Raw genomic sequence first — 25,991 nt, 5'->3', positions numbered from 1 at the left:
TCTCTGTCTGCGCTAACGAGCCTCCCTGCTTTAATTAGAGAGCTGTTCTTACAGAGCTACAGGAGGGCTGAGGTGATGAGGAGTGGGGAGTCAAAGGAAATGAGATGAGAGTAGAGGACAGACAGAGGGGAGGAAGAAAATGACTCCACTTTCCTCCTGAAAGTAGTCCCTTAAGACCAATACTGAAGGTGTATTTTAGGTCCTCAATTTGGTTTGAAGCTTTTAAGTGGTGCTGAACATTTGCCTGCTGGGCTCAGTGATATGAAACGAAACAAAAAACAACTTGTGGCAAGACAAGTTCATTTATATAACACTTTCATAAAAGTTATATAATGTGCTTTATTAAAGACGTAAAACATAGTGAATTAGAAGATTGTTGGAATTTGTTTATAGCAAGGTTCATACGTTGATTTTCAGCTGCACTCTGAGACCTAGTAAAAGCTTTGCACTGTTAAATTTTGACAACCGTATGCGTCATGTGGAACAAGACTCCGCAGCCATGCTAGTGGCCTTGTGAGGTTGTACTGCTAATGTTAGCATGCTAAGATGCTCACAATGACACATTTGTCATCTTGCATCATCAGGACCTGCAAAATCTTGCTTTTTGGTGACTGACAGCGGGGCACCCAGCACTTTAATGCTTCTTATGTGTACAGTTATGCTCTCTAGCTGATGGATAATGACATACACGTAGAGACAGGAGGCAAGACATCTTCAGTCACGTATTCTCAAACATATTTAGGGACAATAGAGAAGAGTGTGCAGGCAGGGAAGGATGGACGAGACCAGAAAGGGAAAGGAATATGAGACGAGAGGAAAGTGGCAAACAGAGTCTGTGTGAATGACAGAAGTCTGCCTGCAGTGTTGCTTCCAGCTCTACACACCATGCAGCTTATTTTCTTTTTCATCTGAAATTTTCTTCCCTCTTCTTGCCCGAAGACTCAGTGTCACTGTTCCCTCTCTACCTCAGCTGTCATCCCCCAAACTCCCTCCGAGCTCTCTCTTCTTTGTGTCATTTTGTGAATTATTGAAATATACAGTTGTTTTTTCAAACTATGAAATTATTATTTTTTTTAATTTTAAGTTAAGATCATTAGCTCTCGTCCAAAGCAACTTACAAGTACAACAGCACAAATAAACCGGTTACAAATTACGTCTGAAAACCCCTCAGATCATCAGGGATTCTTCAGAGACATTAAGGAAGTAGTTACAGTACCTTAGGGTTTGTTTTTAAGCAGAATTTCGGCTGTGTCGTGTATCTGCAGGGCTTAAAGAGTCTTGAAAAGCATTGAAATTAATTTCCACAAGTAATAATAATTGCTCCTGCCTGCTGTGGGTTGTAATGTTAGTTTTTAAATGTTTTTGTATCTGGTTGTTGGCTGTCAGGAGACATTATATGCCTATAAACTAAAAGTGGAATTGTAACTACTGCTAACTACAGTGGTGAGGAGGCTGGGTATCATCAAAGGAGAGTAAAATTTTGTTCTATACTGTATTATGAAGATGTCTTAAATTTAACATGGAAACCCTGCAGAAACCCTATATGTAGGGCAAGTTATTATATTTTTGCAATGCCCTTAAGGTGAGACTGGGTCTGAAAGATTCTATTCTAAATTGTTTCAAGTCCATGTTGCAGTCATCAGCCAAATGTGTTTATCAGGCTGCATTTCACAAACAATTCTGCACTCAGAATCACAGCTGTTTTCTGTGCCACTGCTGGGAACATTACTGACTGTTATGATTAACAATATAACAGTTAAGGAACAGGAGAAATCTTCTATTAAATTGCAGTTGTTTCATCTCAGATCATAACTGTCTCTCTCTCTCTTCCAGCCTGTCGGCGAGCACGCTGTCCTGTTCGTCCGGCAGCAGTCTGGGCTCTCTAACGTCCAGCCGCGGCTCACTGGCCACCACCTCCAGCATGGGCTCCACCTCCTCCCTCAGCTTCACTGACATTTACCTAGAGCAGCCCGAACTGGCCGACCCAGACTTTCAGAACAAGCTGGACAGCCTCCTGCAGGAGGGCGGCCAGGGAGGCTACCGCCCCTCCAGCTCCATCACCACCATACACGAACATGAAGTGGTGACAGGCTCCGGAGGAAGGGATGCTGAGAGGCCTGGGAGCAAAGCAGTCGGGGTGGGAGGAGATATGGGGTGTTCTGCTGGAGGAGGCGCAGGAGGAGGCGGTGGTGTCGGAGTGGAATCAGGGTCATCCAGGATACAGGCGCTCAGACTGTCAGAAACCCCTCGCTCCATGAGCTCTTTATCCCCGCGGTCGTCTCTTTCCTCGCTGTCTCCGCCGTGCTCTCCGATGGTCACAGACACTAGTTTCCTGTCTGGAGAGACATTCACAGGCCAAACAGGGCCTGGAGGGTTAAGCCTGGATCTGGAGCTCCACAGCAGGCTAGCAGAACTGGAGCTCAGCCTGGACTCTCAGGAGCAGAGGCAGGAGGAGCTCGGGGGTCCCGGGGGGCTGGAGGAGAAGCAGAACCACAACACCATGCTGGGAGAGGAGGTCAAAGGTAAACAGAAAGCTTTTGCTCCTTTATTCTGTCTTCTTCATCCAAAATGTTCTCACACTCCAAGTTTCAGTTCATCCCAGAGGTGTTGGGTGATGTTGAGGTTAGAGCTCTGTGCAAACCAGTTTGATTCTTTCACACCAAACTGGGAAAAACCATCTCTGTAAGGAGCTGATCTTGTGCACAGACACATTGTCATGTTGTGTGATTTAGTGTGATTTGTCGTTTAACTTGTGAGTGACTCAGAGTCTTCAAAGCAATAACGTCACATATTGACAGCAATAAAACCATGCTGGCAATAATCACTCAGCAGGGCTGCAGGGTAACAACCCAAATGATAACCCCAGTTAATAACATGAGAACGATTGTCGTGATGAATTATTTGCAATTAAATGAGCAGCAATGAGAGAGAGAGAGGAGAGATGGCAGAGATCCTGGTGATGTAACACCTTTATCTCTGTTACCCTAGACGTCATAGAAGACACTCCAGCTTTACTGGAAAGCAGGATACCAGGAATCTTCCTCCTCTTCGCTGTGTGTGTGATGAGAAATGTAATACTGTGTGTGAAACCTGATTGCTGGTGGGACGAATGAAGAGAGAGGAGGTGAAGGTTGGGAGGGTGTTGGATTACAGCTGCCCGGTCACCATTGTGTGTGTGCTGTTTGAACTCATGTTTGAAATGCATTTCAGGTGGTTTTAACATTTATAATTAATATATAGTGAGGTAAACAGAGTAAAAAATAGAGTAATGGAACTGAATTTGGTGTGAAATTAAAATGAATTAAATAAGTAGATCGACAGAAAATTAATAGAAATCAGTTTTTAAAAACAACCATTTTATATTAAGCAAAAAAGCGTGAACACTGTCTGTTTTATATCATGGTAAACTCGAGATTTTTGCCTTTTGGTTGGACAAAGCAGCATATTAAAAGTATGCTGAATTAGCTAATAGCGGTGAAGTTCTTTGATACTGAAGGATCCTTAAAACATGATGATTTTCAGGCAGGTTCTGCAGTTATAGGTAGCGTCTTTTTTCTGTGATTTCTAATTAGATTTATAGATGCTTATACGTCGTGTTGGACACCTGAAATGATATATCTAGGAAATTTAAGTTGTCCCTAAGCTGAATTAAAGCTGAATTATATGAAGGGGTCAGCCCTGTAAAAGTCTGGCAGCCTGTCCAAGGTGGACCCCACCTCTTGCCCAGTGTCAGCTGGAATAGGCTCCAGCCCCCTCCCCACGACCCCTAACGGAATAAGCTGGAAAATGAACGAGTGAATGAATGTATTCAGGGTCAGTTTGAAGTTTGAACTGGGCCTCGAGCCCGCTGCAGCCGTGACTCAGGCTCTTGTTGCAGCTTCGGGTGAAAGGTGGACGTGGTGTCTGGTTTCCTTTTCACTCTCCATCGCTGCTGCCAGGGCTGAACATGTTACCGGGCTCTTAACTCCACACAGGCTGGCACTACAGCCCAGTGAGGCTGTGATCGCATCAACAGTAGCATTGTGTTATAAAAAAAGCAGACCTTTTATATTATTCAAACCAGTGTGTTGGCAGCTATTGTGATGTCATCCAGCATTGCACTGCTATGCCCAGTGAAGTATGTGCACATTCCAGGTAGATTGCTTTCTAGCGTACCACTTAGCATTGTTCCAATTCTACAAGACTGACTGCTGTGATGACTTCCCACAGTGGGAACAAAAGAGTATTAATTGTCGTTCAGTCTCTTAGAATCAGCCTTCAAACTGGTTGTATTTCCTCTCATCACCAGTACCTGTAGGAACACAGAATGCTGCTGGGTGTATTTGAAGACAGGTTTTTAATGGGACATCCTCCGCTACGGTCTGCCGCCTCTGCAAAGGCAGACTGTGTTGTCTTGTTTACACTGTAGACGTTAACAAAGCCACAATAACCTAATTGCATGTCATAGCACAAAACAAGCACATTATAAGTGTGTGATGTTGACAGAGGGTTTTAATCGGTATCAGTGATTCAACAAATACTCCGCCGAAGCGCTGAGGTTGACCTACTCTACTGTCCTCTGCTGTCTGTTGACCTGCCTCTGTAGTCAGATTACGCGTGTGCTCCTTGTTTTAAGATCAGCGATATAATTTGTGGGAGTTTTTCAAGCTCAGAGAGTCGTTCATTATAGTTAAGCGCATTATTATTTCCACCTTAATGAAGGCTGTGTTAGGTCGAGGTCTGTGTTTTATGGGATCAGCCTCACCTCTCTTTCTGCTCTGCCTGAGAGTGCCTGAAGAGCGTTTTGTTTTCCGTCACAACTTTTTTCATCTTCAAGAGCACCTCATGGTCTCCTGAACTTACTACAAGTGAGATGTTTTTCTCCTCTTTTGCTTTTCTTTTCACACACGGACTTTAAGCAGCACACACACACAGTGTTTGGATTCTGCTTCACCTTACACACTCATCAAGGTTATTTCATTTAGTTTATATCATCTGATTTCTATTTCTCTGTCTCTTTTTTGCTCGGTCTTGTCATTGTCTCGTGATTGATTGTATTTACAGTTACAAGTTATTTGTTTTGTTCAGTTTTTGTGTGAGTATATGAGTATTTGTGGTATTTTGCTTTGCACTGGTCTCAAAGACATGCAAGCTCCAAGAAAAAATAAATTTAGTGATATCTTCATCTTGTTTTCCTCCTCCTGTTGTTTTCAGACTCGGCTCCCCAGCTACGAGGAACGGGGGCGGGGCCAAAGAAGATAGGCGTGACCTCAGCTGTGTCTGATGAGTCGGTGGCTGGTGATAGCGGCGTGTACGAGCCTTCAGAGCGCAGGTACAAAGACCTTATATCTACAGTACGGTTTGTAAGATGAACGTCCAGGATAGTGTCCTTTGATTTGCCCTGTACATTACGTCGCTTTCTCCTTATCCATATTTTATAAGTCTTACCACAAAGCTTTTCACTGCAGATGTTACCTAAAGAACTTTTGAATCTTTGATCCTACACTTTCTATAAAGTTGTAGTTGCTCAGAGAAAACATTAGACGTGTCATGTCTTCACACTTTCACCATACCTTAATGTGGTCATTACATCGCTATTACGCAGTGTTTGAACATTACAATTTGAATTCTGAGCTTACATGATATTTTACTCAGAAGTATGAATGTCTGTGTGGTTGTGTTTCCTCCAGGCCGGGCCTCCCTGCAGACCTTCTCCTGAGCTCCTACGAGGAGAGGCTGGCACTGGGCTGCTCTCAAGTGCAGCTTGGCTTCCGCTACGAGTCCAGAGACCAACGCTTCACCATCTACGTCATGCAGCTGTCCAACTGCAGCACCCTGTGTCTGCCGGCTGACCAGAAAATGTACGTCCTTACTTCTGTTTGTTAGATGACGCTTGCTTAGTGAGTAATTCAGGTGTAAATGTATTTCACTTGTACAAAAACAAGAGTAAAAGAACAGAGACTCCTGGTTTAGAAGGAGAAACTGAAAGCTTATATCAATAAGCTGTTTATATATTCAGATCAAACACAAGACAAAGCACAGTTACAACAAATAATGCATGTGTGGGTGAGACAGAGACAGGTAGAGTCAATAGTTTACTGTGTTTACTTTTTCCTCAGGCGTGTCCTGTTTGTTGCGTGCAGCCTGGCATGTGTAATGCGTCTGTAGACAGATGAATGTCTGAGGGGGTTCTCCACATGTGTACATTAGAAGAAGTGGTGTTTGGGCAAGCTAATAACGCTACTACATACTTATTATTTATCTGAATACTAAGAGTTTTGACAAACTATATCAGCCTGTAAGATGCGTCCACATTAGCCTGCAGTCTAACAAACTGACATACACTCATAGTGTAAATATGTTATTGTAAAAACAGGATGATGACACATGCTAAAGTGATGACTCCTCCATTTCCAAACAGCACAGGATCAGTTTCCGCGCAGATGATACACTTCTGTATGAATATGGCTCTTCTCTAGATCACAGTCTCCCTGTCATGTTGTTCTCTATAAAACCTCAAACTACTAACTCTATCGTACATCTTCCTGACATCCCTAAACATATTTGTACAGATATAAAAGTTGTTGACTCTTATAAATATTGGGAAATTTGCACTAGAGTGTTGATTGGGCCGATAAAATCAGGCCGACTCCACGTGAACCTGCAAAGTTTCTGTCCAAGCCCGATCAGAGCCCTACATATGGCTGCAGTTTAGGACTAAATACAATTTAAACATTATTTTTCAAGCTAAAGTAAACTTATCTTTATTCATTTGGGTTAATAGACATTTTTGACATGGTGTGCACTGGCAAATAGTCACTCTGGCACAAACGGGAGGAAGCGCTGTTGGGGTATACCGTTCAGTTTAGAGCACAACACACTTTGGGGCAGCAGAGCATACTCTGGAGATGGAGCAGCAGGGTGCCAAGCACAGTGATAGTGAAACTTAAGTGCTTGTTAATTCATCTGGAAACACAGTGCTCTAACACTGGGAAATAGGCGAGAAGCCGACCCAATTAACGCCTGGGAGAATGTTGCGGTCTAGCCCATACCTGGTGGGTCGGGCCTAATCGGGTTCCGACAGTTTCTAAAAAATATGTGAATACAGCATGTTTTTCTCTGTAAGACAGAAAAAAAACATTGTGCGACCATCATGTCTGCTTCTAAAGCTGCCTCCCTAAATTTTCTCAAATTTAAAACTACATTTCATCAGAGGAGATCCCAGGTTGACTCATGTAAAAGAGATCTTGATCTCAATGATTGAATAAATAAAGATTATAATTAGTGTGACTGCACCTTCACCCGTAGGGTTGACATGTTCTGCCAAGATCCACAGCATCAACATTGATTCAGAAAGTAACAGCAAAGACATATTTAATCAACAGTAAATCAGCAGACATGTTGAAACATGTAGAAGCATCAGTGTGACCACACAGTGTCATGGCAACTCACGCGCTTGTTTCTCTTGCAGATATGTGCGCTCGGCGGTGCTGCCCTGCTTGGAGGCCACCCGCTGCCTCTTCCGAACCCGCGGCCATCTGCCTCAGGACGTTGTGGAGGTCAACGAGGTGTTCAGCATGCAGATATCCCACAGTGCACTGCGGCAGAAGACTTTGAGGGTCGATGTCTGCAACACTAGCAAGTCGGGCCATGAAGAGTGTCTGGTTAGTAGAGCTGTCCTTCCTGGTTTTATATTTGGGGGTGCAGGGAACATGTGGTGATTATTTCATTTTTTTTCCTCTGATGTTCATTGTGTTGCACCTAAAATTTAATTGTGTTTAATAGTTTGAAGGTAATATCACACCAAACAGTAAAATATGAAAACTATTCTAGATGCAAACACAGAACAGAAGTGTTTTGTTGTAGAGTAGATTGTTGATGCATTTATGTTTAGTAGAATTTATTAGCTCAAAAACAACATTAATCCCAAACAATAAAAGCAGATGTTTTGCACCAGTTCTGTGATTTATCTCATATATATTATAGCTATAGTACCTTGTAAGCAGTCAGGAAAACAATTTAAGAGATGGATGACTGGAAAAAAAGTATTTTAAGATGGCATCTCATTCAACATTTAAAATCACACTGATTTAAACAGAGAAGAAAAAACAGAAAAGACAAGGAAAGTAGCACAATTCATGCACAAAGTCAGTTTCAGGGTGTTTGAAATGCAGTTAAATTTTTAAAGGATTTAAGAGGAACAAAAGTATTAAAGAGAAATTGACATAAAATAGAGACACTTTCAAAGTGCTTCACGTGAAATCATAATTAAAGACATATCTGTGATGTTTTTAACACTTTGTGCTTTGACTTGTGACAAAACGTATGTGCTGTGTTCAAACATATATCAAGCCTGCGATGTGTTTGTTGCGTTGTATGATAATGTAATGATGACAGTACTTACAGGTGAATTAAAGATATGCTATGCAGGATTTTCTTATTTTCTTTTTATTCTCTGTGTTCGGGATATTTCTGGGCATGTATCCCCACAGCATTCAGGTGATTTCGGGGCTTTATAAAAAGGTGGTGGCCAGGTGCCAGACTGAAAGCAGCAGGCATCCAAGAGACACAGTGCCAAATAAAAATGCAAATATAGCGAGGTGAAATGCCAAATGAGAGTCAGTCTGGGGTTGGCTTTTACTTACACTTTTGCTGGCGAGCTTGTTCCCAAATCCTGCATAGTATACCTTTAAACACTATCATGGCAGTGCTGACTCATTGGATGGCTTTATTTCAAACACTGTAAGAAAACCAAAATGTTAAGGGCGGAAATTTCCGAACAGATGTACGATGAGCCGCGGTGTTCCAGATGTTTCTGTCTTCTGGTGTCGTTACATCCCTCCATCTTACCTCTCCCCTCCTCCTCACTTCTAGGCGGGAGCCCAAATCAGCCTGGCTGATGTCAGCTGTTCGGAGGAGAGATGCACTAAGTGGTACAACCTGCTGAGTCGCGCCTACATGCCAGAGATCAACAACAAGGACAAAGAGAGCAGAGCAGCCAGCAGCTCTGACAGGGTACAGAAAAGGGGGACACACTGTCACCCAGTGGACTGTCGCTTCACACACGAGCTGATACTGTGACTTTAGGACTGACATCCATAAGTATTATTGAAAATAGTTACATCACACAGAAAGCCTGCTACTGCTTATTGTTAGTGAGGCCAGTTTCCCTCTTTATTCATCCAGAGATACATTTAGATTTTGCCTCTGTGCTAAAATGAGTGGTTGGAAAGAGGTTTGAATTAAACAGGAAATGTGTAAGAATGTTACTGCCCCCGAAAAATACTCTGATATGTCAGGAACAAGCACATTTTTAGGGCGAAGAAAGTGACTTGGCTGCAGAAGAGACTGAGAAAATCAACAGAGTACTTATTAATAAAATGCAGAAAACAGCAGACAAAAGCAACCAAAGTGACACTAAAACATATGTTTACTTGTTAGACTGGTAGTAAAACAGTTTAAAGCACTGTTACATAACAACACTTTCAAACTACATGGTAAACTTAAAGATGTTTGGTCCTGATGTGTGTGTGCTCTGTGTTTCAGACTCGTGTTTCCAGCAGTGACAGCAGAGTCGGAGCTCCTGAGGACGATGAGTGGTGAGTGTTTCTCCTTTTTCATCATCTAATATTTTTAAATTTATACCCTTCTTCACTCGTTTCGACCATCCACTGTCCTCTCCACTGTTTCTCTTCATCACACATCAGTGCCTCTTATGGTGCCATCACACGGCATGTTAATCATCATTTTAGTGAACGGTCTAACTGCTTTATAAAACAAGCCACAACCTCCCTTATTTAGAAGCCTCACTGCAGCTCTGACTGAGCGCTGTTGGTTCAGACACTGTATTCCTCTGTGAGGGACTTTGTTTTGGGGCAAATAACATAAAATACTGCACATTCTTAGCGGTGGAAAGTGGAAAGTACTCAAGTACTGTGCCTAATACAGTTTTAAGGTACTTGCACTTCAGTATTTACTTTTTCTGCTGCTTAATACTTCTTGTAAAGTGGTGCTAACACATTCACACATCAGTATTAACAATCTATGACATATTTAATACTTCAAGTGGAGTATGGAGTGGTTTTAACATTGTTTTATCAGACACTTAATTAAAGGATCAGACTACTTTCTGCACATTCTTGTAAGCTTTATTTATTTTAGTGACAGGATGTTAATAATTTTGTTTGCACGCCTCATATTTTCACACTGAGATGATCTCTCCCTCACACAGCACAACTAAAGTAGTCAGTTACCACACTGAGTGTTTGTGGAGTGACAGACACACACAGACAGAATGTTACCCGGCAGGTTCAGACTGTAAATAAAGCCGCTTGAATTTCGGATACACCTCCCCCCGTCCTTTCAATGACACCTCCTTTTTCCCCCTCCCTGGGTCCTACGACAATCAGACAATCAGCAGGTGTCCTGAGGTCATGGTGCCCGCAACACACACATGCAACACCTGTCGTCTTTCACAGCAACGGAGGAATTAGACCACTCAGTATTTCTTTGTAATCACCCTTTTGTTTGCAACGTCTCTCTTTGACTGTTGTTATTCATGTGACAGAGGCAAAAGAGACAGATTTGTAGCTTTCATTTTATATTGTAAAAATCTTTACAACCTTACATTTGGCTTTTAAATGTTTGCCTGTTAGCAGACTGTACAGTGACTCGTGGCCAAATTCACAAAAGGATTCTGCAGCTTTTGCGGCTACTAAACATGCACAAATAAGACAGAAGGACACTGTAATTCTGTCTCTATTTGCACGTAGGTAACATCAGTTTATTGTATCCTCCTCTCTTTCGTCTTCTAACTGCATCTATGTTGTTGACTGTCAGGCACGGCGACTCTCTGGACATGTTTGATGACGAAGAAGGAAATGGCGTGGAGGGGGTGGGGCCTCTGGAGGAAGAGGACGAGTTTTATCCTGACAGCAGCCAATGGGAAGCAGAGGAGGAGGAGGAGGAAGAGGAGGAGAAGGTGACCAAACCTCCCCCGCCATCACCAGCCATCACGGAAAAGGTAACTTTTTGTGATTATCCGCTGTTGATTGATCATGCCTGAAGGGATGTTACTTGTCGTGCAGGATTGTGGAAGACATTTCCTCTCTCTCTTTGGATAACTAGGGAAGCAATGCAGCAGCAATGGAAAGGAAATGTTTTATGTGAAATAAAATGTGTGGTGAATTTCAGGTTCATGTCGGTCCTGTAGAATCAAAAAGCCATTTTCCACCAACATTAACAATCATCCAGAGGAAAATTAAAGAGGCACAGAGGCAAATTTCAACACTCACTGGACCAGGAAATGAGCTACAATAGAATTGTTCGTCCTGCTGTCATGTTGTGCTTTCTTCTTTTTCTCCTCTCTTCTTGTCTTTTGTCAACTCAGCTAATCCAATCCACGCTGAAATTTAGACATGAAATGGTCTTTGACTGAGTTAAAGGAAGCATTTTATGGCTAAATTTAGCTTTGGAAATCTTCAAACTGCTGTTGCTTTTTTGATGCTTTGCTCTGTCTTTGGAAAAGTTGAAGAAACTTTCACTTTCAGATTTCTTAAAGGGGTGAAGTTAATATAATTTTCCTTCCTGTCAGACATTAAAAACGCTCCCCTTATTAGAATGTTTTATCCCTGTTCCCCTGATCCAGCTACGTCTTCTTATTGTTATCACTGTGTGTTCTTTGTCCAGGTGAACAAAGAGACGAGCATGGATAACTTGTTGCCGTCCCACCACTGCTCGGTGGTTCGACCCAAGGAACGCCGCCACGATGTCCACCAGCAGAACCCCTTCATGAGGGGGAACACCATCATCCGCTCCAAGACCTTCTCCCCTGGACCTCAGAGCCAGTACATCTGCAGGGTAACTCAGCAGCAGAAGTACACAATACAGTCAAATATCAGCACGTCAGACAGAGATAAACACACTTTTAACTCTGCCCTCCTAAAATTTTTACAAATGTAGAGGGTGGTTCATGGATTAATATTTCACTCTCTCCTGCTTCTGTCTTTCTAGATTAACCGCAGTGACAGCGACAGCTCCACCCTCTCCAAGAAGTCTCCATTTGTGAGGAACGCCTCGGAGAGACGCAGCATGCGCATGAAGAAGGTACAAACAACTTCCTCGCTTCTGTCTCTGTCTCTCTCTCTGCAGGGCAAAAACAATTTAGAGCTCACAAGACAGAATATTTTTCTTTTGAGATGGTTATTGTGACAGTTTAGGCAATGATAGTGTCATGTTTACTCTTGGCATCACATGACAGACTATACGTCTACACTACATCACAACCAATCATAGCTCAGCTCTCTGGTTGTCGTGAGGCGTCCCAGATGCAGCTTTGCTTGTTTATCACTATGACAAACCACATGGCATAAAATCAGTAATTGTTGCCCCATAAAATTCATCTTTGTATCTGACGCCCTCTTTTCTGTTGGGAGATATTCATTAAAAAGTAAAATAAAGTCATCCAGTGTTTAAACACGTTAGCAGCTGCAGTCAGGGTTTTTAATGAGCTTGCAGTTTCATTTCAACAGAAAATGGTTCTTATTAAGCCACTAGAGCGGAACAGTGTTAACCTTGTGTTGTAGTTCTTTTAATACAGTTACACAGAACAAAAACCTGTGAGAAAATTAGACAGTAAAATATTAAGTGGCTGCCTGTGATCATTTTGTGTGAGCTCTTGCATGTGTGTCTTTGAAGGAGATTTTTTTCTCGCACTCAGTTTATTTATTCACATGTACACTTTATATGCTTTTATGTTTTATCTGATGCTTTTTTTGTTTTATACTCTTGTCCTGAGACAAATAATATGTCATTTCAGCTGTATATTTTTTAGATAGAATTACAGACATAAACTGGAACTTGAAACTTGAACTTAAATTACCAGATTTGTGGCTTTTTGAGTCAAAGACGAAAAAGAGTCTTAGTGTTGAAGCCCTGTAGTTCAGGACCTCAGCAGTGTATCTCAGCGTGCCTCACTCCAGCAGCTTCACTGTGTTACAGTCTCCGTGATTTGGCTTTTCTCCTTCTATTATCTGCTCTATCTCTGCTGTCATCTTCCTGCCTCTCCACTTCTCGACAGTTTTAGTGAAGTCAAACCTGCAGGTTTGCCAACCACATTAACTGCCGCCTCCTCCGAGACACAGAGCCCATTTGCATTTTTTGTGTCTTAAAGCTGCCCGACTACTCCCAGTGAAGTAACTTTAATATTTAATAACCATCTGAATGTTTAATGCAGCTCTGACATTTGCCAGCTTCTATTAATTTATAGGCTGGCAGCAAGAATCTCAGTGTCCCTCCTGAGGCTGCACAGCAGAGGGAAATCCACAAACACAAACCACATGTTGGTAATGGTATTAGCAAATAATGCAAGGTATTACTGTACACTCAGGTGGCAGACATAAAATACATTGCTGGCTTCAGGTACCAGATTTGGGCTTCCAGCCATTGCTCTCTTATAAGTTAGTGTGTTCAAATATACAGGACTGTTATGGATGGAGCTGCATTGCTTGCACAATATTTGGCATCTGTTATAAGTAATGATATTAGGAAGGAGGAGTGTTTTCTCATCTCTCACAGGCTTCAGCAGGGATTGATTTTACAAGTTATTTTGCTGTTGCAGCCTTGATTAATGACCAAAGTGACGCTGGAGTTGTAGGGGCATTTTCGACCAAATGATGAACCAAGAAAACAATTAACAGATTAACCAATGATGACAATGATTAACCATATCCCTCTCTGTCCTCCCCTCAGCCTCCTGTGCAGGTTAAAGGACTGGACGGCCTCCTGCGGACGTCCCTGGACCTGGAGTTGGACCTGCAGGTGTCTCGGACGCGGCAGGCCCGGCTGGCGCAGGAGCTGCGGGTGCTACGGGAGCTGAAGACGCAGCTGGAGAAGGCGAGGCAGCAGGGCCAGAGAGAGCTGCCGACCTGGGTCCAAGAAGACGAACGCTTCCGCCTTCTCCTCAAGCAGGCCGAGAAACAGGTAAGTGACCATCCAAGAATAAGTTCAGGTCCGTTCACCAATGTAACCAGGTGTGCTGAAGTGTTCTTATCACGAGCTTTAATCCTGTAGAGGGGCACTTTTCTTTACATTTAAACAATGTAGAGCAGTGTAGTATTTGTGATTCTCCCCTGAACTGTGCTCTTGGTCCTGTTCAGACTCGTGAGGAGCAGCTACAGGAGAAGCGGGTGGAGAAGATGATGAGGGCAGCAGCCAAGGATGTCCACAAGATCAGGGGCCAGAGCCGCAAAGAGGTCCCCGAGGTCCAGACCTTCAGGTGGGTGAAAAAACCGACCAGTCAGTCTCAGTCAGAGCTGGACAGAGTTCTGAAATACTAGACTCAGTTGTATGTGTCTAGATGTTTGTATTCAGCACAGAGTATTTGTTAAAAAAATATTCAATAAACAATAGACAGCAAAATAAAAACACTTCACAGCCAAAAAGTCGACTTCCTCGCCTGCTTTAGGAATAATGACTTTTTTTAAAGGTCCTATTTCAGACAGAAAGAGGCAGACGATGGAACTGATTAACTGTGTAGGTGTTGTGCGTCTGTTGGCGTCTCCTTATTCCTGATAGTTAAAATATTCCTTTGTCATTTTAGAGGCTTATTTTAAGTCCTCATTAACCCCATATGTACTGTGACATACAACATACAACATAGAGGTCTTTATAATGGGCAAAGAATCATGATAGTGTATCAAGAGGTACAGAAATGGATCCCACACCTTTTCATATCACATATTTATTATGTACATTGCAGGGATACATGATATTGTTTTGGTTTTTTTGCCCACATGCCAGCTCATGTTGGCCAATTGCAGATGTTGATGTTTGCACATATTTACTTTGCAAGCTACTTCAACTTAGGTTTCATGTAAAATATGCCTTATTTGTTTTTATATAACATTTGTTAAGCAAAACTGACAATTACACCCCCCTCTAACAGGCTTGGATGATGCTCTCCCTGAGACAGTCCTGACAATAATCACAACCAGCGCAAATATGACCTTTTTGTACTAATATTTATATTTTTTGAAGTCCCTTAATTAAATGTATATTATGCAGGATTCTCCTAAAACACAATGTAACCCCTCTCAATCATCACTTATGACCCACTTTCAGTATGTGGTGGTGTATGTTTCTGCAGAGACACAGCCCTCTGTGTTTGTAGGTTTGTAGGCAGACACAGTCTGTAGGTTTTTGTGGGCGTGTACCCCCACAGCACTCAGATGAGGTCGGGGCTTTATAAAAGGGTAGCGAACAGGGGCCTGTATCACAAAGCCAGATCAACCTTTCCTGGGTTACCCAGACCTATCCTGGGTTGACTAACCCTAACAGTGGCAATCAGGATAATCGGTGTCACGACGCTGGATATCAACTCGGTAACTCAACCCAGGGTTGCTTTATCAAGAGCTGTGAACGCGTACGCAGCGGACCAATCACAATCATGAGAGAAGCGCAGCGTCACTGAGCGTCCTCACTGAGCGTCCTCACAGAGCGTCCTCACAGAGCGTCCTCACAGAGCGCCGTATGTGAGGGGAAAAAAGTATTTCTCGTGAGGATCAGAGATTAATTCTACTAAAATATGAGGAGGAGAAAAGCAACATCAGAGAAAAGGCCAACACTGTGGCAGCTGCAGGAGGAGGAAACATGCGTGGCAACGCATAACGGGATGAATAATGTTTAGCTTTAGTTTAGATTAGTTTATTTGCACATAAGGTTAAAAACTGACAGTATAAAATTTACAAGATTAAAAAAAGAAAAGTGCCGGAGAGGTTAGAAGCCACTAAAAGCTTATCAAAGAAATTCCCCTGTCAAAACATCAATGAAATCACATAATAGAGAAGAAAAGAAACGGGTCAGGAAAGAAGAAATAGAGGAGGAGAGAGGGAAAAATCAAGACAAAACAAGGCAGCAAATAAAATGATGTGTAGGTTAAATTACTCATCACTGGTTCAAAAATATACCTAGTGTCCCTCTTTAAAAAACAAAAAGGAAAATCCCTCAAACACCATGAAGTGTAGACATGATAGGCTACTTTCCACATTTCCAGCAGCAAAGCTGTCAATTAGGCCCATTATCTTTAACAGGGATCATTTCCTCCAGCAAAACAAAATGTTGGCACTAATTAATGGTGCTATTAAGTGTCTGCAAATGATCAGTTTCTTTCTTATGAAGGGGTGGGATGAAAGTTGGACTTCTTTCCACTCCTTTTTGAACAATCTTTTCATTGTCTGTTGTTGCTTCTTTTTTAATGTTCAAAATAAACTTTCAAATCAAAATCAATCAAATGAATTAAACTTCCCGTCATGACTGGGCTGCATTTCTGTCAGCGGAGTCATTTTTTTCCGAACAGCTGATTGGCCAGTGGGTGGCGCTTTTTATAGGATCAGATTCAACCCTGAACTTACCCTGCTCCGGAGCAGGATAGCCGTTCAGAGTAAGTTACCATGGTGATCTACCCCGATAAGAACTGAACCGGCTTCGTGAGACCGAAAACCCAGGGTTAACCCTGAAGTTACCTCGCTAAGACATTAATCCTGCTTCGTGATACAAGCCCCTGGTGTATAGCAGGGCGAAATGCCAAACAAGTATCTGGGGTTGGCTTTTAGTCTCACTCTCACTGGCGAGAGTGTTTACAAACAGTAAAGACAATTCACCATAGTATTCCTTGAAAACGCCATCTTATCGGCCTGTCATAGCAGCAGAAATATTCATTTCAGACCAATGCAGATATTTATCTTTTTAAAGCCTTTATCTGTTGATACTGATGGTGTGCCAATATCAACGTGCATCCCTACACTGGGATTGTGTTCATCACAGTAAGCAGAGAAAAATAGCTTTAGTAAGTATAATAGCGAGACCATAAACATCTTCAGAGCTGAGAAACAGTGTGAAAGCAATGGAAAGAAAGTGAAATCAGTTTCATTTATACAGCCCAATATCACAAGTTTATTTCAGGGGTCTTTACAGTCTGTAAAAAAGAATACAAATAAGTTTAGACCCTCAATTCCACAAAACAACAGAGCAGGGATTCCTCTTCCAGGGTGGACAGACATGTAGTGCATGTCATATATGCGGAGCAGGCAGAAATACATGTAGCATGATTACAATACAGAGAAACAGACTGAACAGAATATTCATTAAATAAAGAAGAACACGTGTCGTAGTAAGAGTGAACATTTTATCTAACTAACCATAACAAGTCAGGAAGTTTGACATCACTAATTTGTTACAAACGCTTTGACACCAAACTCCACATGTTGGCTTTGGCCTTGCACTTAAGGTGAAGATCTCATTGTGTTTCGCGCTGACTGTTTACTGTTTGATTTCAGAGAGAAGATGGCATTCTTCACACGAGCAAAGACCAGCATCCCCGACCTGCCGGCTGACGACGTGTAGAGAAGCATTTCAAAGTATTCCCCCTCCTCCCCTTCGAGTCTTAACCTGCTGTCCCCACACACATGAAGCAAACATTTGGCGGTGTTATGAAGAATTTAACAGTAATAATATGTTTAGTCGAGAAAAAACACTCAAAACCGTGAAGAAACACATTTTTAAAGAGCTCAGCATTTCTAATGTGGATAGTCTTTGTTTGTAAATTAGTGATAGCACTGCTTCTTTTTTTATTATCTTTTCCACTCTGTTTATGGCGTTGTGTTTCTGTTACTAACCGGCTGTTTATAGGCTCTTAGGTGTTTAAAATCATTCCAGCACAAAGTCACACAGCTGCACATGTGCATACAAAGGATTTTGTACTAAAATGACACATTTGGACAAACAAATAAATATATATGTATATTAATAGCACAAAATAATATCAAACAACGGTACTAAAGCAAAGTAAGCAACTTAAGCTGATGATAAAACAAATATCAAACTGAAGAGATATTTAATATTGATCTTCAAGTGATGTGTTTTGTTTTTTTTTTTAGAGCATTTTAAAAACTTTATACGCAGACAAACATGAGCACACCTGAAGCTTGTCTTACGTGTACACCGTTACAGCACAGATGGTTGTAAATAAGCATCATCAGCATCTTTCACTAACATGGCACACGATACAACAACATGAGAGGAAAACTGGAGTTTGTCTTCGCTTTACAAACATTTACTGAATGAAACTGGATCTGATAATCGAAGAGAAAAGATTCTTCTCATTCTAGGTCGAAAGTAAGAAAAAATGATTGTCTCTCACCAGTGACACACACATTCAGAAAAGTGTAGAAACAGCACTAACTCTCACTAACACTCAGGTAGTTAATCGGATAGTCTGCACTTTAAATAAACTTGAGGTAAAAGTTTAAAAAAAAAAAGAGAAAAAAAAGAAACTTGATGTGGGTTTTTGGAAAATTAAAAGAATTCAATCCAAAAACCTTTGCCTCGGATGCGCTGGAATGATTGTTGATTGTTGAAGCACACAAAGATTGTCGTAACACACACACAGGAAGTGAAGATCAAATGTATTTTTGATGACTGTGAACTGAAAGGAGTTTTAATGTCAGACTTCCCTTCCCTCTGTTTCCACTCTGTAACTGGATGTTTTGGATACATATCTGTTCTGCAGCTGAATGTGTATATTGATCCATGTCAGCGTGGTGCCCCAGCAACACTCACCTTATGTTTCTTCTTATCAAGTCTTTAAAGGTGCACTAATCAATATTTTTCTATTAATAATAGATAAGAAATGACTGTGTATAATGTGAAAGAGGTGTTTTGATGGACGATCCCACAGATATTTATCACCTGACTCCTCAGTCCTCCTCTGCTTGAGCTTTGTAGCATCGTTTAGCTGATTGTTTTGGTGTTACGGGCCACAACTTTACTGTATTGATTCATTCCATTGTTTCAGGCTAACACGAGAATGTTTTTGCTGCAAAAAAAGTTCAAAAAGCCTATCGTGCACTAACTTCTCAGCAGACAGCTGCAGTTAGCGATAAGTTGGAGATCACAGTGAAGCATTTAGCAGCTAAAGACTCCAAAATGAATGATCATGCTGGATCTGTAATAGTCAACACTCTGCTAACATGTGCCACATAAAGTAGGGGTGCACCGATGATAAAATATGGGCCATTACCCATGTTTAAAACTACAGTTAGGCCAATAGCTGATACCGATACCAATACTGATTTTGTTTGTTTTGTTGTTATTTATCCAAGGGGAAAAAAGGAACCCTTATTATAAGAAAGTCATTCAACCCTTCATTCATTAAATTAGCACAAATTCAGTCATACAAATTAATGAAACATCCTTTAATATAATCTAATTTCAAGCCTTTTTAGCCTGCTATATAACTACCTATACGTACACTAACTGTAACTGCTAAATTTAAGCATCTCTGCCTCGTTGCAGCTGAGTTTGTTTCTCTTCTCATCCCAGATGTGAGACGCAGAGCTGAACAGCTGCTCACTGTCTGTGCTGGTGCGTGGAGCACATGGGTATTTGCGTACCATTTGTGCCAGTACGAAAACAGAGGTGATTATTTCTCCAGTATGCGAGTGCGGTCACGTCTGTGAGACAGTGTAATTTCAATATTTATTACAGTTTATATACTGTCCTGCAACAAACTGTGAAAAGAAATATATTTACTGAGATAAAATATCGAAAGACCCATGTGCTATACTTGATCAATAGGCCCTTGTAATAAGGTGAACGGTGTTTTTAAGGATGCATTATTTTTAAGGTTGTGTACTGTGCTGGTACACTGCAAAATCACCACAGTGACTGACAAGTCTAAAGTCTAATCAATCAATACTGCATGTTTATACATGTAACCTTCATAGCTATGTTCAGCATATAGCATATTAAGAGTTCTACGAAGTGCGGGTGTCCCGTGGGTGCAGAAAGGTTAAAAAATGTTCTGAAATAAGTGGATTTAGAGAATCAGTGCCCTTCAGGAACTTAAACTCTCTTAAAGTTCCTCCAAGCAGCATGAATGAATAAATACTTTAGGACTCAAACATATATTTTTACCAATATCTTTAGATAATTGAAGATGACCCGACTTGCCATTTCATCTATCAAACATTAAAATCCCCTCATGCTGTTAAATGTGAGCCCTTGCTTAGTAACCTGGCTTAAAATCAGAGGAGAAAATGTGTTTTCATATTTTTGTCAGAGTGCAGAAAAAGATCCGACTTTATCTGTATGTGCAGGGTGACTCTTATTCTACACCTCTGACACCACAGTGTTAACCGTTTGTGCTCCTGCGGCGTGATTTCTATTCAGCTCAGTGAAGGCTTACTGACGTCTGACTCTGTTTCCAGGGCAACCCGACTTATAAATCAGCAGCAGACCTTGACTCTGGCACATCTCTTGTTTACTGACTCTTTGTGTTTGTACCTGGATGTTGAGCAGCTCCTGTATAACTTGTCCTTGGTGCTTTTCTCAACATTTAATCTGCGTCACAGCAAAAACTCCTCAGCGGATATATCTCGTGTTTCTAGACCCTGTAATCATTTGAATCCTCCTGATCACCACTGGACACGTGTAGAAGACATGACATCATGTTGAGATTAAACAGATTTGATGTTGATAATGACCTTTGGTTATAGTGTCAGACGGGAGACATTTCTCTTCAGTCGCTGGTTTATACCGACTGTCACCCATCATACAGAGAGAAATCCATCAGAGGAGATTCACAGAGGCCAATTTAAACACCTGCAGGAGCAGAAGAGAGACCAGAATGCATTGCAGCAACAAGACAGGTTTAGTTTTCAATAAGAACTGGACAAGCTTTCTTATTTCTTTGCCTACTACCTCATCGTTATGACCAGTTTCTTATTATGTTTCTTCCACACACAGCGTAGTGACAACAGATCAAAGACTAATTTAACTGCAGAGGGTGCTGTGTAGGCAGTTTACAAAACTAACTCATCACAAGAGAGATATATAATATAAATAGATTAAAAAAAAGGAATGCAACAAGTTGTTAAAAAGCACTCTGGGAAATGTAGTAAATGGCTAATGCTGAAAACTTACCAAGCAGTGGTGAAGCACTATGGTGAGCTGCCATGCAGTGTCTGCAGCAAAGTGCGGCAAAAATTAAAAGTTTGGGATATTTTAACTTCTAGCAGTTAGTTGCAGCCAGAGAATACCTGCAGACAATCAGTGCACTGAGTCGTATCACTCCTGGGACATGTTGACCCATGTTACAAAATATTTCTTCCTGCCTGAAACACATGAACACGCCTCCTGGTTGTAAAATGTAATTATTGTGGTGAGCCACTGCTTGGTGTTTTTTTAACGTAATTGAAGTGGAAGTAGGCAGGTAGATGGAAGAGGGAAACCCACTCCCAAGTAAACTGCACCCACTGGACATGAAATAATGACACATTTTGGACATCACAGATGGAAACAAGTCGAGTCAGTTTCAGTGTTGTGGCTCTAAATCAACAGGAACAGTCTGACATCCAACAAGGAAACAAAATGAAGGAAAAACTAGAAGGGCACTCAGAGAGCGCAGACCTCCGCCAAGGCTAAATGCTCTATTTCACAATGTTAACAAAAGCGAAAAATAAGTAGTGCAGCCACCCCTTGCTTCAGAGCCATTCTAAAAATTTTAATGGATTGTTCCTTGGCCCGTGCTACAACCTTCCACCAAGTTTCATGAAAATCAAACCAGCAGTTTTTTGGCAACAGACAAACAAACAAACTGTCCTTGGTTGAGGTATCAAGGCAAAGTGGCAAAAAAGAAACACAACATAACAGAGCAGCTGAAAAAGAAATGAAAAGTAAAATTGATATTTACTTGTATAAAAGTGGCAAACTCTAATGTTTCTCCAACATTTCCTCTTGGGGGGGATGTAATTGAAAAGTTTACAGTCTTAAAGTGGACCCACACCTGTTATATTTGTTATTTCATTGAGTCATATTCAACGTAGTGTCTCGCCCAGCCTTAGAAACTCCACACTGCTTCACTGGAAAAAATCTGACAGATATACTGAGGTCATGAACTGCTCGTCTCTGTGGCGCCTGCGCTGTCATCGTCAGTTTCCTTCTTGCTGGGTCACCATGCTGAACATGTATTTTGGGTACGTTAGGTGCTTTGGATAAAAGTGTCCACCACATGACACAAACCCTTCATATCATCATGTCTCCATTCCTGGTGTGAACACGAATGTAGCTGACGAAAACCTCTCTGCTGCTGTCATTCCAGATGTTTCTCTGACTCACTGTTTGTAGGTAAACAGCAGCTCATGAAATGCTTGAACTGTAGATCAGATCCAGTGGAGAGTCGACCTCCAACTTTTTCTTTTTCTTTTTTTTTTCTTTTTAGTAGTTCATGTGTTGCTTTCAGTGTGTGTATGTTTAAGACAAACAGAGGAAGTTGATTTTGGCCTATTTTCCTTGCTAGCTGTCTCCACTTCCTGCTCCTTTGTTTTCCCACATCACCCTCCGATCCTTCAGTGATCTCCAAAAAGTCCCAAAAAATCAAAGTCAGCCTTGTTCTCTGATAATCAAATACTGTAAATGTTTTAAATCCGCACAAAAAGAAAGATAGTCACAACACGTTCAGGTAGATATAGGAATGTTTTGCACAAGAATGATGAATAGCACACAATGACATAATCAAATGACACTACAGCTCTTCACCCGTCGCCTAGACAAAGACTAAAAACTTGATGGGAACTGAATCGAATGCTGTGAGGACGTTCACACTGAGGCTGCGTTCACACTGCAGGAACTAAATGTTTGATTCTGGCTGACATCAGTCTGAACAGTCACATGTCTCAACTGAACAACGTACAAAAGATCAATACCAAAGATTTAACACCGGACACTCACGAAGAAATACACAAACAGAAATAGAAACAGTGGTCCAAATAAATCCTAAAGCCAATAGTTTGAGTGCTGTAAATTTCGTCATCTGCTCATGTTTGCTGTGTGCATTCTGTGCACACCTACAACCATGCTGAGTATGCATTCATGCCATGTACTATGAACAGAACGGTATGTCTGTTTTGCAGTATACTGGGAACTTAAAGGGGAACTACACCCATTTCTGTGGTCTAAGACGGTCCAAAAATATCAGTAAACATGATCAACTCTCTCCCAGATCCAAACACTGGAGTGCTAGAACTCAAATTTGTGATGCCATAGGGTATAAAGTCTGGAGCTGCTCCGTTGATATGAACTAGGAGGATACTATAGATGACACGAGGTGCACCAGGGAACTTTCCTGGGCACACTTTCTTTTTCAGAACTGAAAACATTACAACAGAATAAAGCCCCTTTTGGTATAAAAAAGGAAAAACCTTTAGTGGGTCCATATAATCAGTCTCCCATTCATTATTTATGGGGCAGCTCCAGACTTTCTACCCTATGACATCACAAGTTTAGGACTCACTTCTCTAGTTTCTGCCTCTAACAGAGAGCAGCTCATGTTCACAGATATTGTGTGAACTTTCCAAGGCCATAGAAATAACATACTGGAATTCTTAATTTAGGTGGTGTTCCCCTTTAATTCAGTACATTAAACTTAAATCTGCTATTATGCGAGATAAAAGAAAAGGCATAATATCTCCTTTAAATGCAGGCGGAGTAGCATAAAATGTAAGTTTTTGAGTAACTGTACTTCTGATTTATTAGGTACACCTGAATAATCTAATGCAATCCAGGACAACTGATCTGCCGTCAAGTCACATGTGGTGTTTCTGATAAATCGGACCCCCTCTTGTCTATAAATTAGAAGGACAAAAATCATTTTAAACACCTTTTAATACAATTTAATCGACTTTTACCCGACATTAAACTATGACCTCGCTAGTAAACACACTGTATAACTGAATTTCTAACAAAACCTGATATCATAAACTATTTAACGGTAGAATTCATAGCTGAGCTGCTGTATTGAAACACAGTGGATTGTACAGGTGTACCTAATAAAGTGGCCATCGATATTTATGGTGCCTTTATAACGTCTGACCAAGACTTTTGCATTAACTCTGGCCCACTTCCGTTTTTAATGACATCAGCTGATCAGTGACAATCGTCTAATAGAATAAAATAAATGTGTTGTAGCTTGTTGAGACGTGTCTGGTTAGAGCGTCTTTGTCTGAGCTCCTGTCCAGCAGCTTTTAAACACAGTAAGGTCAGCTTGAAATCAGTTTCTTCCTCTGTAGCAACATTTTGGATAATAATGCATCCTGATGGTGCTGTCAAATGTAATGCACAAGGATTTTGTAGCTGCTGCTGATGCTGTATTTGGCATCATTAACAGCTCACTGTCTTGACTGATCTCAGCACTCACCGGGAGCTGTTGTTGTTTTCCTCCAGTCTGAATCCTTGTATGTTCATTTATTTTTTTTAGTCTTTTTTTCCGAATACACCTGAACGTCTCACTTTTCTCTCCACCGAATCACTCCACTGCCGTGACGACAAACTGGAGCAAACAAGTGAATTCTGATCCGACTGTTCAGACCGAGGTCACATGGCTGCAGTTGTCGTGTTTAGTTTTTGTTAAAGATGAACATATGTAAGAGTCGTATTCAGATCAGGTTTCCTCCTGCACTGTGAATGCAGCTCTGAACTCTGACGGGGCTGAGGGTTTTACTGTAGCAGGAACACTGTGAAATGAATGAAAGCCTTTGGAGTTATGTGAGAGAGTGTGCCTTTTGGAGCGCAACATGTAAACTGTTATTTTTATTTCTGTTTTTTGTTTTATTCTTCGTCTTAAATGTCCAAACCTGGCCGCCATCGTCTGATCCGAAAGAAGCTGGAAATGTAGAAAAACGTTTGCATTAATTTTCCTAATGTAAACAGTTTGTTTGTTTGTTTTTCTCCACTGTAGAGCGAGTAGTTGTAAAGAATAGGACTCTGTGTAGTCTGAGCAACAGTACTGTCTGTTTTAAAGTCCATTGAACTTTGTCATGATCGACCGAATGTTGTTTAACCTCTAAATCAGACTCATTTATATGTAACATCTGAATGAAGGAATGTAGGTTTTTGCTACGAGAAATCACGATCATTCAGAGAAATAAACAAATGCTGTTAGTCACAAATAATTATTTTTTTTTCATCATGTAGGTTGTGATATAATTCTTGTTTGTTTTTTTGAAGTTTAAGTGCATTTTTTCTTTATTTGATCATTGTTTTTTTTTTTCTAATGAATCTGTTTGTATTACGACTGGTGATGAACCTGGTAATGTGTATGGAGGCGGCTATGAGAAACATACAGCATGTATTTATTGCACTTTGTGATTTGGGTGTGCTTTTCCTGTTTTTGTTTTTTTTTTCTTTCTTTTTATCGCGAGAGTCCCGAAAAGCTGTGAATTTTATTCTCAGACACTGTACTATCGACCAGAGTTGTAAATATTTCACCAGCACAAAAACAAAAAAAACAAAAAAACAACCAAACAATATGTTTTGTAGTTTCACAACAAATAAAAAAAGTTCTTCTCTTCTATTTCGATGTGTTTTGTGGGTTTCAAAAATGACATTCTCCATTAGTTTTTTTTTCTTTCAAGATAAGGTCAGTTTGTAAATGATGAAATGTTGTATATAAATAGTTGGAGCTGAGATTTTAATAGGTTAAATACATGTAGGATCAAGCTCTACCTGGAAAAGTTAATTTTATCAGGGTCTGTTTTATTCTTACACCTTCACATCTTCCTGAAATCTCACCTCAATGGACATGTTGTGTTGATAAAATCGTGGCTAATAAATTGTTTTTGTAGTTGGAAGAAGTCATCTCAAGATTAGCAAACAGGGTTTGAGCCTTTTTTCGCCCTATTTTGCTAGTCCTGTAACGTTATCGCAGACGGCATCTTTCTAAGCTCAGCTGCCTGTTCCAGCAGTAGAGACTGCCCTCTGGTGGTGCATGCTGTGCACTACAGTACATTACCTCAATACAGCACATCAGTTTGAGCATATTGGTAAACTGTGTCAGTTTGATAGAAAGAGGAGCATCTGTAATTTTGACATATTGAAACTCAAATGTGTAAGATTTATAAATAAATACCGTAATACCTTAATACTGCCCAAGCCTAGACTTAACAAATATTTTGGTAGGG

The 25,991-nt window shown here is 41.0% G+C and overlaps 1 protein-coding gene across 1 annotated transcript in view; it reads left to right on the top strand.

Annotated features, from left to right (window-relative positions):
- The window catches only part of wwc1 (WW and C2 domain containing 1), a 70,110-nt gene extending 44,726 nt beyond the window's left edge, over positions 1-25,384 (top strand). The window contains exons 11-22 of the mRNA XM_049591361.1: positions 1,834-2,522; positions 5,194-5,311; positions 5,670-5,840; positions 7,451-7,643; positions 8,854-8,994; positions 9,526-9,578; positions 10,819-11,002; positions 11,668-11,838; positions 11,992-12,084; positions 13,729-13,959; positions 14,136-14,254; positions 17,313-25,384. Coding sequence (XP_049447318.1) covers positions 1,834-2,522; positions 5,194-5,311; positions 5,670-5,840; positions 7,451-7,643; positions 8,854-8,994; positions 9,526-9,578; positions 10,819-11,002; positions 11,668-11,838; positions 11,992-12,084; positions 13,729-13,959; positions 14,136-14,254; positions 17,313-17,379 — 2,230 coding nt within the window. The 3' untranslated portion in view covers positions 17,380-25,384. The remainder of the gene's footprint in view (positions 1-1,833; positions 2,523-5,193; positions 5,312-5,669; positions 5,841-7,450; positions 7,644-8,853; positions 8,995-9,525; positions 9,579-10,818; positions 11,003-11,667; positions 11,839-11,991; positions 12,085-13,728; positions 13,960-14,135; positions 14,255-17,312) is intronic.
- The last annotated feature ends 607 nt before the right edge of the window (positions 25,385-25,991 follow it).

The sequence above is a fragment of the Epinephelus fuscoguttatus genome, linkage group LG12 (genome assembly GCF_011397635.1).
Source record: "Epinephelus fuscoguttatus linkage group LG12, E.fuscoguttatus.final_Chr_v1".
Taxonomy (NCBI): Eukaryota; Metazoa; Chordata; class Actinopteri; order Perciformes; family Serranidae; genus Epinephelus; species Epinephelus fuscoguttatus.
This window is presented reverse-complemented; position numbering and strand designations above follow the sequence as displayed.